This window comes from Arachis hypogaea, chromosome 6, assembly GCF_003086295.3.
Source record: "Arachis hypogaea cultivar Tifrunner chromosome 6, arahy.Tifrunner.gnm2.J5K5, whole genome shotgun sequence".
Lineage (NCBI taxonomy): Eukaryota > Viridiplantae > Streptophyta > Magnoliopsida > Fabales > Fabaceae > Arachis > Arachis hypogaea.
In genome coordinates this window covers 90,787,760-90,803,651 of record NC_092041.1, presented here as the reverse complement: position 1 = coordinate 90,803,651, position 15,892 = coordinate 90,787,760, and the positions used below count along the sequence as shown (strand labels likewise).

Here is a 15,892-nt window from a genome sequence, read left to right as displayed (position 1 = left end):
TTAACTCCCATTCTTGTGCCAGTTCCGGCGTTTAACGCCGGACATTCTTGAGCTGATTTGGAATGCCGGTTTGGGCCATCAAATCTCGGGAAAAGTATGAACTATTATACATTGCTGGAAAGCCCAAGATGTCTGCTTTCTAACGCCGTTGAGAGCGCGCCAATTGGGCTTCTGTAGCTCCAGAAAATCCACTTCGAGTGCAGGGAGGTCAGAATCCAACAGCATCTGCAGTCCTTTTCAGCCTCTAAATCAGATTTTTGCTCAGGTCCCTCAATTTCAGCCAGAAAATACCTGAAATCACAGAAAAACATACAAACTCATAGTAAAGTCCAGAAAAGTAAATTTTAACTAAAAACTAATAAAAATATACTAAAAACTAACTAAAACATACTAAAAACATACTAAAAATAATGCCAAAAAGCGTATAAATTATCCGCTCATCAATATGCCTTGGAGGTTGTACACCATCCTAAACATCAAATTCAAACGTCTTGAAAAGAGGTTCTATGACTTGAGTTTCCCATGAAGGTTCCGCATCTCCTAAGTCTTCAACCACTTCTTCTTCTTCAATAATTTCGGCCTTCTCCACTTGCTCTAGTACGAAATCAAACTCCTCCTTGATGTCTTCCACCTTTTGACAGCTTTCTTCAAGGATCTCTACTACCTCCACCTTTTGGGCCTCCTCTTGCTTCTTTTGAAGTATGGATTCGTGAACTCGATCTTTTAAGTCCCTAAGACGATCCCTTCTCTCTTATTCTGTATCAATAGTATAATTGGGATCATGTTGCTCTTGTATTGATGGATCCACACGAGATATAAGAGCTTGGAGAGTAGAGGTGAGACCAGTGAGAGCAGAGGTAAGTGTGGTTTGAAGCTCTCTTTGCCCTTGGCAAATAACATTAAAGGTATCATCTATGGGAGCTTGGGGTGGATAGGAGGGTTCATTTGTTGAGAGAAATGGCTCATAATACGGAGGTGGTTCTTCTTGATAAGGATATGGAGATGGTGTATATTGAGGTGGTGGTTCTTGGGAGTAATTGTGTTGGAATGTGGGTGGTTCAAAGTATGGCTCGTAAGGCTCTTGGTATGATGGGTAAGGATTAGGGTCATATGGGTGTGTTTGGTGGTAAGGAGCTTGTGAGTATGGTGGTTCAAAATTATGTTGAGGAGGGGGTTCATAGGCATATGGTGGTGGCTGTTGATAATCAAAAGGGTGCTCACCATAGCTATTATATTGGTATGCCTCTTGGAATGACTCTTGGTCATAGTATGTTAGTCGAGGTTGTTACCAAGAGGGTTGATCAAATCCTTGTGGCTCCTCCCATCTTTGATTGTCCCATCCTCAATGCATATTCTCATTGTAGCCTCCATTCCCTACAACATAATTTGAACCAAACTCATAGCCAAAGTGATGAGAATTCATAGTAGCAAATAAAAACAAAAACTAATAAAAATAAGCAACAAAGTCCTAAAATTAACAAAAACTAGCAAACAAACAAAAAGCAAATATATACAATAACCAATAATAAGGCACACATTTGTAATTCTCCGGCAACGGCGCCATTTTGATGATCGGATTTTTGATGGTGTAGAATTTCATAGATGAATTCTCGTTGCAAGTATAGTTTCTAAACCAACAAAGAATCCTTTCATACAAACATTTGGTTGTCACAAGTAACAAATCCCTATAAAAATAAACCGAAGTATTTAAACCTCGGGTCGTCTCTCAAAGAAATTGCAGGGAAGTATTCTTGTTATTGGTGATGTAAAAGTATATTTTTGGAGTTTTTAAGATAAGAAACAAGAAATGTAAATTGCAAGAATCAAACTAATAGCTAATAAAGCTCTTGGCAAGGTATGAGAACTTGAAGTCCTATCCTCATTATCCTCATCAATTGTGATGACAATGTACATTGCTCCCACTTAGTCAACATCTACCTATTAAAGAAAGTCAAGTGGATAAATCAATTTGATTCCTCAAGTTCTAGTCAACTCCTAAGGAAAGACTAGCTTTAGTGGAATTCAAATCAACTAGCAACTTCTAATTATCAATCAACAAAAGCATTAGATAACTCAAGAGTCACTAATTACTCAACCTAAGCCAAGAGGAGAAAAATCTACTCTAGCATCCTTCCAAGAATTTTATCAAACACTTGGAAGGCATAAAATAAAAGCATAGAAAAGTAATAGGAGAACATTAAATCTAAACAACCAACTGCAAATATAAATGAGGACAAATGAAGGAAGAAGCAATAAAAAATAAAATACCTTAAATTGCATTAATAAGAAATTAAATGTAACATGAAGAGTTCATAAAATAAATTGGAGAAATAAACAAATCAACAAGAGAAATAAACCATGAAATAGCGGTTTATCATTCATCCCGCCTACGGTGAGGACAGTGGCTTTGTTCTGCTCACGAATAGACAAGTTGATTATGAAGGATTCCCTCTCTTGTTGCGATGTGGATGTGAGGAAGGTGAAAAGACACTCTTCTTTGTATTATCTCCACATATTTCTCTTAGTTGTAAGGTGGAAATACACATTCTTTCGAATATGAAAAGACACACTTCTTCGTAATTTCTCCAGGAGAAGGTGAAAAGACACTCTCCTTCGATAATATTTCTCATGGGGATGCGCAACTGAGAGACAATGTTCGGGTTAGCTACGCGATGTGTCAGGTTTGACACTTTAACTGACACGTGAACTCGCAGATAGTAGGACAGACATGCGTTATACTGCTTTTGTTTATCATTGTTTGAGTGTGCATAATTGTTTTGGTTTGCCTAACTGATTATCCTGCTTAACTGTTAGTTGTACTACTTGTTCTAATTGTGTCTAATTGTGATTGCTTTGTATTCACTTTGTGTTTGTGATTGATCCTATTGAACTGAATATTTGATTGAAAGATTTTATGACTAAGGAGAGATGATGATGTATTAGAAATTATTGAGACTAGAGGTAGTCACAGAACTGAGATTTAGCGGATTAACCATGTTGGGATTAGTTTTAAAATCCTAGGCTTGAACTTCTGGAAAATTGGAATTAGGATTGTTTAGAGGGTTCATATTTCTTTATGTAATCTTTATTTGGAACTATTACTCTAATGGAAACCTTCGAGTTCTCACTTATCGTGGATTTTCTATTTTTTAGATGTAGGGTGTGACGTACCTTGCTGAGAGTGCCGGATTCAATATGGTTAAGCGAAGAAGGCCTTTGAGATTTATTTTGGTTTTAGAATTCTCTCCATTTTTTATACTTTATTGTATATTCTGTATATTTTCTGGTACGGTAATATTCTAGCCGACCTTTTTTTCGCGGGTCGAGACTAGTAGCTCCTATGTATGTATATATCTTTTCTATGTATCGTCTCTTGAAACTTATAATATCTCTTACTTATGTATACGAAGTGTAATCGCATTAACGTATTTTTGTGTGTGATTAATGGCTATTGACGTTTACTTTCTTTTACAGGCTCCTAATTATATTATCAATCTTTAATTATTATGTATGTATTATTTTTAAGCATCGTAATACCTTACCACCTTTAATTTACAATTATAGCGTAAAATTTTGTGTAATAAAATGTTACAAGTTTAACTTGTTTGTACAGGAAGAGAAATGGGATATTTCGCGCCTATTTTCTCTAATTTGAAGTGTAATTATATAAATTCATTTTATTAGTCCAGTTAAAAAAATAATAGAGACTCGTTTTAATTTAGCTTTTGTGTTATTTATATTTTAAGAATTAATTTTTTTACTTATTTTAATAAAAACCTCAATAACTAACCTTTTCATTTTCTATTTAAATGATCCTAGAATATTTTAAAATCTTTTATAGATTATTTAGAAATAAAAATATTTAATTAAAAGAGAACGTGCATATTTTATTTTATATTATAAAATTCAATAAAAAAACACTAAAAAATAATAAAATAAAAGATAAATTATAATTTTTATCTTTAAAGTTTGATAAAAGTTTTAAAATAATTTTAGGTTTTATTTTGTTTCAAAAATTTTTATATTTGCATCAAATATATTTTTGATGACTAATTTTTTAAAAAATTTAAAACTAATTTAATAATAATTTCACAAAAAAATTATTTAATATAAACAAATTAGACATGATTGAGATATATTATTGATTGATTGGTTCTAAACTACGATGCATGAACACTAAGATGGATACGGGACACTGACACGAGATACAATACGGAACACATAAATTTTAAAATATTATAAGATACGGAGACACACATGATACATATATATATAATATAAAGTATTTTTTAGATAATTTATAATGATATCTTAATAATTTATTGATATTAAAAATATAATTTAAATTTTAATGATTTTTAATATTTTATTTTAATTATATAAAGTATTTAAAATATTTTTTGTTTTAATAAATAATAATATATACTATTTTTAAATTTATTTTAAGAATAAAATTAGACACACTAATACGTGATAATATTTAAGTGTGTCTAAATATATCAAAAAAATATTTTTATTAAGATACGGTTGAACACAGTAGACATACATGTCAAATGTGTCGTATTCAAAATACGTTGAACACCTGGATATAATAATTCAATGGAGGAGTGGATCATCTCCAATAAAAAAAATGGAATGGTATCTAATATAAAATCTCATTCTTTATTATTCTCTCTTCTATTTAATTTTAGTTTTATTTATAGAATTAAATGATAAAAATCACATTTTATTCTTTTAAATGTTAATAAAAATGGAGAGAATCCATTTTCAATTCAGTGAAGTGATCTTGCTTCGTAAGTCTTAAATTTATTAAACAAAATTAAAATAAAATAAAATTTAAAAATATTTTTAAACTTTTCCAACAAAGTTCACACAAAAATAAGATGAGAACTTATTGGTCAAGGTCTCAAGGATGATTTTTTCACCCTATCGTCAATGAATTTCAAGTCCCAACACCGGTTCACCTCTAATATCAAATCATATTCTCCGACACACTCTCAGCAATGCCTTCTTGTACAGCCATTAGCTCATCCCCTTCCCGCTCCTTCACCTTCTTCACCGTCGCCTCTTCCTCCTCTGACTCACCCAGGCCCAGCTCATACTCACCAGTTCCCACACTCTCCGAAGATACACACCCTCCCAGGCCCAAGCCCAAGCCCATTCCGAAGCCCACAACTCCCACCATCCGCTCCCGCCTCAGCCAACTGTGCCAGCAGGGAGACCCCCACCTTGCGCGCCACCTTTTCGACTCCCTCCCCTTCCCCTCCACCGTCCTATGGAACACCATCATCATCGGCTTCGTCTGCAACAACCTGCCCCCCCACGCCCTCCACTTCTACGCGCGTATGAAGTCCACCCCCTCAACGCGCTTCGACTCCTACACTTTCTCCGCCACTCTCAAAGCCTGCGCCCTCTCCCTCAACCTCTCCACCGGAAAAATCATTCACTCGCACTTCCTCCGCTGCTGCCAAACAAACCCTAACCCCAGCCGGATCGTCTACAACTCCCTCCTCCACATGTACTCCACTTGCTTGCCACCAAACGCGACCCAACCGGAACGCGATTATGTACTCAAGGTGTTCTCCGTTATGCCCAAGCGAGACGTCGTTGCTTGGAACACCTTGGTTTCATGGCACGTCAAGACGGAGCGCCACGTGGAAGCCGTTAAAGCCTTCTGCCAGATGATGCAACGGGGAATAACGCCCAGCGCCGTTTCTTTCGTGAATGTGTTCCCCGCTGTGGCTGGGACTGGGGATTCGAGAACCGCACGTGCTTTGCACGGGTTGGTTGTGAAGTTTGGGAATGAGTATGTGAATGACTTGTTTGTTGTAAGCTCTGCTATTCTTATGTATGCTGAGGTTGGTTGTTTGGAACGGGCGAGGGTGTTTTTTGAGCGGTGCTCGGAGAAGAATACCGAGGTGTGGAACACCATGATTGCAGGTTATGTTCAGAATAACTGTCCTGTTGAAGGCATTGATGTTTTTGTTGCGGCATTATATTCGGATGAGGCGGTATGCGATGATGTAACGTTTCTTTCTGTTATCAGTGCTGTTTCGCAGCTGCAGCAGGTAAAATTGGCTGAGCAGATACACGCCATTGTACTGAAGAGTTTGGTGGTTTTGCCTGTTATGATTCTCAATGCAATCATGGTTATGTACTCGAGATGTAGTTCTGTTGAAACTTCGTTTAAGGTTTTCGATAAGATGGTGGAAAGGGATCACGTATCATGGAATACTATAGTTTCTTCCTTTGTGCAGAATGGTTTAGATGAGGAAGCATTGATGCTTGTCTGTGAGATGCAGAAGCAGAAGTTTGCTTTTGATTCTGTCACGGTTACTGCCCTTCTTTCCGCAGCTTCTAACCTTAGAAACTCACATGTTGGAAGGCAAACTCATGCGTATCTAATTCGGCATGGGATAGAATTTGAGGGAATGGAGAGTTATCTGATAGATATGTATGCAAAATCTGGCTTCATTAGAACTTCCGAATTGCTATTTGAGCAGAATTTCCCGAGCGACAGAGATCAGGCCACATGGAATTCTATGATTGCTGGTTATACACAGAATGGGCTCAATGAGAAAGCGATTATAATTCTTAGAGAGGCATTATTACACAATGTAGTGCCTAATGCAGTGACCTTGGCTTCAATTCTCCCAGCTTGCAGCTCAATGGGAAGCATAGCCTTTGCTAGGCAAATTCATGGATTCTCCATTCGTCATTCATTAGACCAAAATGTTTTTGTGGGAACTGCTTTAGTTGACACATATTCCAAAACAGGGGCAATTGCTTATGCTGAAGATGTCTTTGTCAGAACACCTGAGAAGAATTCAGTCACATATACTACAATGATGATGAGCTATGGACAGCATGGGATGGGAAGAAAAGCTCTTACCTTGTATGATTCTATGCTGAGATCTGGCATTGAGCCCGACGCGGTTACTTTTGTTGCCATCTTGTCTGCTTGTAGTTATACTGGTTTGGTCGATGAAGGTCTTCAGATATATGAGTCTATGGAAGAAGTGCATAAAATTAAGCCATCCATTGAGCATTATTGTTGTGTTGCGGACATGTTAGGGAGGGTCGGGAGGGTGGTTGAGGCATATGAGTTTGTTAATGAATTGGGTAGAGATGGCAATGCAATAGAAATCTGGGGATCGCTTCTTGGGGCTTGCAAAAATCATGGATACTTTGAATTGGGAAAGGTTGTTGCAGAAAAGCTGCTAAATATGGAGAGAGAACAACGGATGGCAGGCTACCATGTTCTGCTCTCAAATATTTATGCCGAGGAAGGAGAGTGGCAAAATGTTTATAGAGTGAGGAATCATATGAAGGAAAAAGGTTTGCAAAAGGAAATAGGCTGTAGTTGGGTTGAGATATCTGGGTTTTTGAACTGCTTTATATCCAGAGATGAGAAGCACCCTCAGAGTGCTGAGATATATAAGGTCCTGGATCAGTTGACCAAGGACATGAAAGATGCAGGTTATAAACCATCTTTTGGTCCAAATTTAAATATGACTTTGGAGCCCAATGAATTAAAGTCAATGGTTTAAAACAAATTTTATGAAAGTGAGCTACAAATAGCATTTTACAGCGTGCATTTGCTGAGGAAATGTCATGGTTGTCAGGGATAAGCATAATTGATAATAGTGGTCGGCATATGCTTATCCAGACTACTGGGACTGCTGCTTTGTGACAGCTAACTAGGCTGGCTATTTATTCAAAACAGATTGTTGTTGATTGCCTCCACCAATTCATGTACAATACAGTTGTACAGTTGTCTTGAATCTCAGCCTGGGATGTTTATCGGTTGGCCCAGATTGTCAGTTATCCCTGCCAATGTTTTAGGGATGTAAACGGGTTGGGTTAGGTCAGGTTTGAGGGAGAATAAGAACCCATCTAATGAAAATTAATATGTTCGGTTTGGATCGGTTGGCTCAGATCGTCAGTTATCCTGCCAATGTTAGTATGTTACACACATAACAATATGCACGTCGGTGCTGGAAATTCTGTGTGGTTTTTATTATCCAATAGTTTCACCTCATTTTCTGCATAGATAGTTAGATACCTTTGTTCCTGGTACCAAGTGTTCAATCTAATAATATTTTGATCATATCACCGCAACCAATGTTAGGTGATGTAATTGGGATGTACATCAGGAAGTTAGCGTTTTTGTTGTGCTTCATAAAGTGACCAATGTAAGTGTATAAGATGCTGTAGGTGATTCCCCATACAAGTTATGCTAGAGGCATTGACCTTCCATAAAGATGATAACTTGGAAGATAAACTGCATGGTTGGGATTGTTGTGTCCTCTATAGATAGATAGAAATTAAACTCAATACAAGTTAGCAAGTTACTGAATCTGATGTCAGTGCACATTTTGGGATGCTGTTAGAGAATGAGCAAGGGTCTGATGTTACTTGCTAGTGGAGAAATGTTTTCTGCACAAAAGCTTGTCTTTGCTGCTCAATCACCTGAATTTGAATCACATTTTACAATGGTTTCTAAGGTTTTCAAGGTAGCACTTCCCACAATCTTTTTATGATTAGTTAGGGTAGCATATCTTTTGCTTGTTGACTAATGTTTATTGGGTTTTATTTATTCTTTTTATTTATACAGACACTCTTACTGAAGATAAAGAGCTTTCCGTCTTCCCTTCAATGCTCGACACATTTGTGACGAAATTATTGGCTGCTGTTGAAAAATCCAAGGCTTGATTGGATGTGCTTATTTTCTACTTTTTGAAGACTTATCTAGGGATTCTTTCACACTTTTTGTTGATCATTCTCATGCTACAGAACTGATCCATCTGTCGACAAACTTTTTTTATGGGAACCTCATTGGTGAGTTTCCTGCTTTTTTTTCCACCCAAAACTATACCTGAATTAATATTTGATATTCAGGTACTATAGATAAAATCTTACTATATAGTTCAGGGACAAGGTAAACTTCCGCCCCATCTCGTTTCGTTTTATTATTCTTGTTTTAACATTCGATAAATGCATAGTGATCTGTTTCTTTTTCCCTCTAAAGTGAACGGAGGCCTTTTTATTCCATCTGTTAAATTGACACCTATACACGAGGATAGATGTCCCTACTTCATAAATGATCATATCTACAATTATTTGGCCACTGATATGAGATGATACGATATTTGGCTCCATCTGACGTAAATTATAATTTTTAGATTGAGATGTTGTGGCTTGCTCTGCCTGCGGATAAGCTTCGTATATGGATGGGGAGTATGGGAGACAGGGACGACCTCCCACAGGGTGGCAACACAACCCAGATCCACTGGTACTCACCCGTCCTTACCGGTTGGGACGGGTAATTACCCGATTCGGTGCAAGGCGGGTTTTTGGTGGGACGGGTTTAGGAAATACCCAATATAGAGGGTAAAGTGACAATTAGATATTCGTGAATTTCGATCTAAGACTAATTAGTCTTTGAAAGAAAAAAAACTAATTAGGTTCTCTACGATAAAAACGATGGACATATATGTCCTTTCGTCACGGATAGTGCGAAATGAAAACGAAGTTGTCCATATATTTCATTATCTACGATAGTGTGTTTCGTCGTGAGAATGGAAAAGATGTAATTTTGGACATTGATGCATTTATTATTTTTTGAGTTTCTATATAACTTTTATGATCTGCTCTTTATTTATCATGAATTCTACCAAAACAGGTGAAGTTTTGCTCCAGAAGTTATTATCTAGATGATGATCTTTCATAAATAAATACGTTGTAGTAAGTAACACCACAATTAAGTTTTTCGTGATGTATTGATAGAAGGACATCACGTATCTATGTTTGCTATGGTGGGAGACCAAATTGGTATTTTATTTTTTCAAGGACTAATTAGTTTAAATTCAAATTTTTTAGAGATTTAGTTATCACTTTAATATATATAAATATATATAATATGTAAAAGAATTAACGAAATGATTATTAATTTTGATATTGTATTCTTATAATTTTAGTTTAATTTATATTATGTATGTGATTATAGTTATACTAGTGTTAAACCCGTGCGATGCACGGGCTTATATTTTAATTTCACATGATAAATAAAAAATAATATTTTATAATTATAAATTTTTTAAGTTTAGTATAATATTATTATTGTCATTATATAATAAACGTATTTAATATGTTATTTTATCTTTATTTAAAGTAAAATACAAATGGAACAACAGTTTGAAGTCTATAATATTCTTGAGCCATAAGAAAAGAGACCTAAAAAAATAAAAACATATATAACTGTAATAATAGCATGTTAATTTTACACTAAACTGTATATTATAAGACTAATGAAAATTTATCAACAACCTAGTATTTTACTAACCTCATTAGAAAGGTAATTGGCATATGATGTTGTGCTCCATATTACACATTTTATTTCAAGTCTGAAAGTATAATTAATAAATTAGTTATATCTACGACAAATACTTGTATAAAAGTGCAAATCATAACATGTTGCTAAAATAAAAATACTATTTTCTTATCTAAATATTATTAAAAATTTTGTTGAACGCGACATTTGTTGTTGATGAGTTTAGATTACTGTCTTTATTTAGAATTAGAATGTTCAAGCTATTACGACTCTTAATTCTTGACAAAATAACGTAAAATTGCCCATTGGTAAATACTGATTTTGGTAAGTAAAGTCCTACATGCGATAATGATTGACCACACAGTGAAATACTTTGGTTTCAATGTTTTTCTCTTCATATATAGTATCCCGTCAACCAATAATGTCTAAGTTGCATTCTAAATATGTTTTAGTTTTTTTACACTATTAGATATCAATAACATCACAAACAGTTTTCTCAATTGATGACCAGATCTCGTTAATAGCTGCAATGAATTTTCTATCGTCACACAGTAGTCCCATAAAATAGAAAATATCTTGGAAGTTAGGATATGTAATCCCATTAACTATCCTAACAGACTCATATGTTATGCAATTTTTTTTTTTGAATAATTAACAAAATTCTCATATAGTAGATATCAGATGTACCCGGTGGAACATAGTTTAATCTCCCGATAAAATATCCTCTCTTGCGTGGATATCGTTCCCTTTCTTCTCTTTTATAAACAAATTGATTTGGAAACTTAGCATACGTTAAAGTTTGACCTGCTTCAAATTCTTTGTTGGCCTCCCATCCATGTTAAGAACATCGTACCTTTCCCTTTCTCTTAATCAATGATTTTCTCAAGATTATTATTGTCTTTAAAGATGATATTTTGTTTTCTAGATAAATAAAAGATTAATCTCATAACTGAATATCATAAGTCAAAGTTCTCCATATAGCCTCCCGTGTAGATAAATACCCACAATCATAAAATTATTTGATCTCATAATATATTTTTTTAAATATGTTTTATCCTTTATATTTTTAATATTAACATACCAATAATAACATTTTAAATAAAAAAATAAAAAATATTTATTCACCAAAAATATTTTTTTCTCGACAAATTAAAATCCTTCCGGCACAAAAAAAATTAATATTACAAAAATATTTATAACAAAATAAAATTAAAATAACAATCTAAATAGAGAATACTAAAATAAATAAATTTAAATTTATAGAATAAATCTTGAAATAAATCTAAATAAATAAATTTACATTGAAGTCAATATTAAAATTTCTAAATTTCATTTTACTCATTTAATACGTGTAAGTATTTATATTAAAAAACTAATTATAACTTAAAAAATAACAACAAAAAATTGTAATAATTATATACATATATATTTTATATTTTAAAAATTAAAAATTAACAAATTCAAAAAATTTTAAACACAATTTATAAATTATATTTTATTAAAGAAATAGTTACAATTTAAAAATTAATAATTAATTAATTATTTTATTTTATAAGATAAAACGACGTAAAGTATTTTTTTAAAAGTATGTTTATTTTTTATATTTTTAATATTAACATATCAATAATAATATTTTAAATAAAAAGATAGAAAAATATTTATTTAAAAAAATGATTTTTTTAATAAATTAAAATCCTTCAAGTACAAACAAAATTAATATTATAATTTTTTTAACAAAATAAAATTAAAATAATAATTTAAATACAAAATACTAAAATAAATAAATTCAAATATATAGACTTACAATGAAGTTAATATTAAAATTCATAGATTTCATTTTACTCATCTATTATGTGTAAGTGTTTATATTTAAAAAATAATAATTGATTATCCATTATCGATTTCTCTTAGCAAATTCATGAATCGAGTCATAAGAGCCCTCTTAACTGAGACATGTATTTTTTTAAAAAAATTTTAAAAAATTTAATTATGAGAAAATAACTTAAAATTAAAAAGTAACTACTTAAACAAATAATAATAATTTATGATTTAAAAGAGTAATCTGTAAATAACTTAAAATTTAAAAAATAACCACCTAAGCAAAATAACTTAAAATTTAAAAAATAACAACCTAAGCAAAAACAACTTAAAGAAATAACCAAGTTTAAAAAATAACAACCTCTTTTAAAGATGACGTTTTGTTTCTGTTTTCAAATTTAAGCTCTTATTATTTTGTTTTCGAACTTGTTTCTTACTATTACTTGCTTTTTGTTGTTTTGTTATTAATTTTAAATTGTTGATTTCATTATTAAACAACCGTCTTAATTTTAAAATAATTTATAAATAACTTTGTTTAAATTAGTTCAATAATATTAAGATTTAAATATCTAACTACCTTGTTAATAAATTCGAAAATTAAATCTTTATTAATATCTAACAACCTAACCAAATAATTTATTAATTTTTTAAATTAGTTTAATAATATTAAGATTTAAATATCTAACTACCTTACTAATAAACTCAAAAACTAAATCCTTATTATTATCTAACAATTTAACCAAATAATCTATTAATTTATAAATAAAATTACAAAAATTTCTAATAATGATATTTAAGAAAATAATCTCGAAACCCAACATATGAGCGTCACGTCAGCAAAAAGTCTCCTCATTTGTATTCAGTCTAGAGAAAAGATTATTTTAAATTTAAAAAATAACTTAAGCAAATAATAAATTATAATTTATAAATAATATTTTAAAAAATTTTAGTGATGACACCTAAGCAAATTATTAGTTCAACAATATTAAAAATTAAATACCCAACAATCTAAGAAAGTGTATTTGAAAATTCAAAAGGTAACAACCTAAGTAAATAAAATATGTTATAATTTATAAATAAAATTTTAAAAATTTTTAGTGTCGACATTTAAGTAAATAAATTCCTAAACTCAATGTATGAGGACCACATCAGCATAAGAAGAGCTCCTTATTTGTATTGCTATTGCTATAAAAATAAAGATAAAAGATAAAGATAAAGATATGCTTATGAAATGTGTAATATAATATAAAAACACATTTTTTAAAATAAGAAAATATTTGATTTATTTTATTTATTTAAAAAATCTGTTAAGCATTTTATCGAGAGAATTGTCATAATACTCCAAATTACTTTTCCAAATATTTTTTGTCGAAAAGTTTAGTTATAAATATATTTTAATCACAAAATATTTTATTTTATTAGATAAATGAGTTCTAATATCAAAATTCTAGTAAAAAACTTTTAACAAATAATAATAAGTTTAATCTCACAGTCAATAAATTTAACTAATAGAATAATGAAATTGAAAATGAATAGCTTATAATTAAAAAGAGAGAAAAAGATGAAAGTACCTCTATTGTTGTATAGAGACAATATAAAAAAATAACAATGTAAATGGAGTAAAGAGAAAATTTATAAATGTGACAAATAAAAAAATTAAATTTAAAAATTGATACGGTTAAGAAGTCACTTAATTAGAAATTAGTATTAGAATTTCAAATTTCAAATTTTTAAGTAGAGTTTGCTAATTAGCTAGTACAAATTTTAAAATTTTAAATAAAATTTTTTAATTAAATGTTCGTTGTTCATCAAGAATATAGGAATTTGTTAATTTAAGAATGATTTTATTAGTTTCGTCATAAATAGTATCAATCCTATTATTTGTCGATAAAAAAAAATAAAATTAAATACAATCTAAAAATTAATAACCTTATAAATTACGTAAATTTAGAAAAAATATTTAAAAAGAGAAAAAAAAATGAAAGTACTTTTATTCTGCAGAAACAATTTAAAAGATAACAATGTAAATTGAGTAAAGAGAAAATTTATAAATGTGGCAAGTAAAAAAATTTAAATTTAAAAATCGAAATGGTTAAGAAGTCACTTAATTAGGAATTAGTATTATAATTTCAAATTTTAAATTTTTAAATAGAGTTTTTTAATTAGCTAGTACAAATTTTAAATTTTTAAATAAAATTTCCAAAATTAATTCAATTTTGTCAAAATAACATTAGAAATTGAATTAAGTATAGAAAAATATCAAATTATTATTTTTTAAATAGTATAAATAACCTTACATTTTAATAAGATTGATAATTCTATTTACTTTAATATTATAATTTAAAAAGTAATAACTTAAGCAAATAATAAATTATAATTTATAAATAACATTTTAAAAATTTTTAGTGATAATACCTAAGCAAATTATTAGTTCAACAATATTAAAAACTAAATACCCAACAACCTAAGAAAGCGTATTTAAAAATTTAAAAGATAACAACGTAAGCAAATAATAAGTTATAATTTATAAATAAAATTTTAAAAATTTTCAGTGATGACACTTAAGCAAATAAATTTTCAAACTCAATGTATGAGCATCACGTCAGCATAAGAACTTCCTATTTGTATTGCTATAAAGATAAAGATTTTTTTAAAAATAGTATAAATAACCTCACATCTTAATAAGACTGATAATTCTATTTACTTTATTATAATCCTTTGTAATTAGCATAGTAGCTTATAAATTATATAAATTTTTAAAAAGTATTCTCAAACCCAATTACTTCCTTAAAAATTCAAAAAAAAAGTATATTTGAATTTAAATTTAAAATTTTAAACATAATACTTTAATTAAAAATTATAATTAATTTTTTTAAAATAAGTACACATTAAAAAATTAATAACTAACTTAATTGTATCAACAATAATTCAAAAAAAAATTATAACTTTATGACATTAAATATTAAATTAGAAATTATCATAATATCAACAGTGCTAATCAAATTAAAAATAAAACCACAAGTAATAACCAAATAACTTCAATTTATATTTTAAAAAATTCTAAATTTCAAACATAAAAATCGAAAAGAACTAAAAGAAAAACCACAACTCAAGAAAAGACAATGTTTTCACCAAACAAACATATGCTTGGCATTATTCTATTAGATAGACTCTAAAAGGGATTCCAAAATATGTGCATCCAAATTCTCAATCTTGATCTTCTTGCAAGTTGAGGTATCTCTCTCCACCTTCGAATCTTCCGACTCCGAGGATAGTCACTTAGTTGGTGTAATAGCATTTTCCAACCCTTCAGATTCACCATTGGCCGTAACTTCATTGGAGAATTCAAGCAACAAATTCTGTACTTTTACCACGTTAAATTAAAGACTTCTTTCTAACCTTTGATTTTATTTCACTAATATTTTTTTAATAAAATTAAGATCTAATTTTGAGAGAACAAACAAAAAAAAATTATTTTTTGAACAAATACCTTAGCATCTTCTACTTTCTCCCCTTCAATGATTGAGGATGCCTTTGAAATTGGAAGCAAATCACCGGTGTAGTCAACATCTTAAAATTATAATTAATTATTAATTATTATTTATAAATTAGATACTACTAATGACCAAGGAAGCAAAAAAAAACTAATTTTTAATAGAAAGTACACTTATAATTATACTCATAATTTGAATAGGGTGAGCATCTTTGAATTTATTTATGAGGTCCACATTATCAGTCATC

General features: G+C 30.5%; 1 protein-coding gene across 2 annotated transcripts; it reads left to right on the top strand.

Moving 5' to 3' along the window:
* Positions 1-4,880: 4,880 nt before the first annotated feature.
* Positions 4,881-9,640, top strand: LOC112696903 (pentatricopeptide repeat-containing protein At3g22150, chloroplastic). Of its 2 annotated transcripts, XM_029287606.2 has the most exons (3): positions 4,899-8,516; positions 8,618-8,841; positions 9,186-9,640. In XM_029287606.2, exon 1 carries the CDS (start codon positions 5,004-5,006, stop codon positions 7,548-7,550), a length of 2,547 nt encoding a protein of 848 aa, XP_029143439.1. In that variant the 5' UTR covers positions 4,899-5,003; the 3' UTR covers positions 7,551-8,516; positions 8,618-8,841; positions 9,186-9,640. The 2 variants fall into 2 exon arrangements, with proteins under 2 accessions (XP_072053378.1, XP_029143439.1); XM_072197277.1 differs by having other exon boundaries at positions 4,881-8,516; positions 8,618-9,640.
* Positions 9,641-15,892: the final 6,252 nt, after the last annotated feature.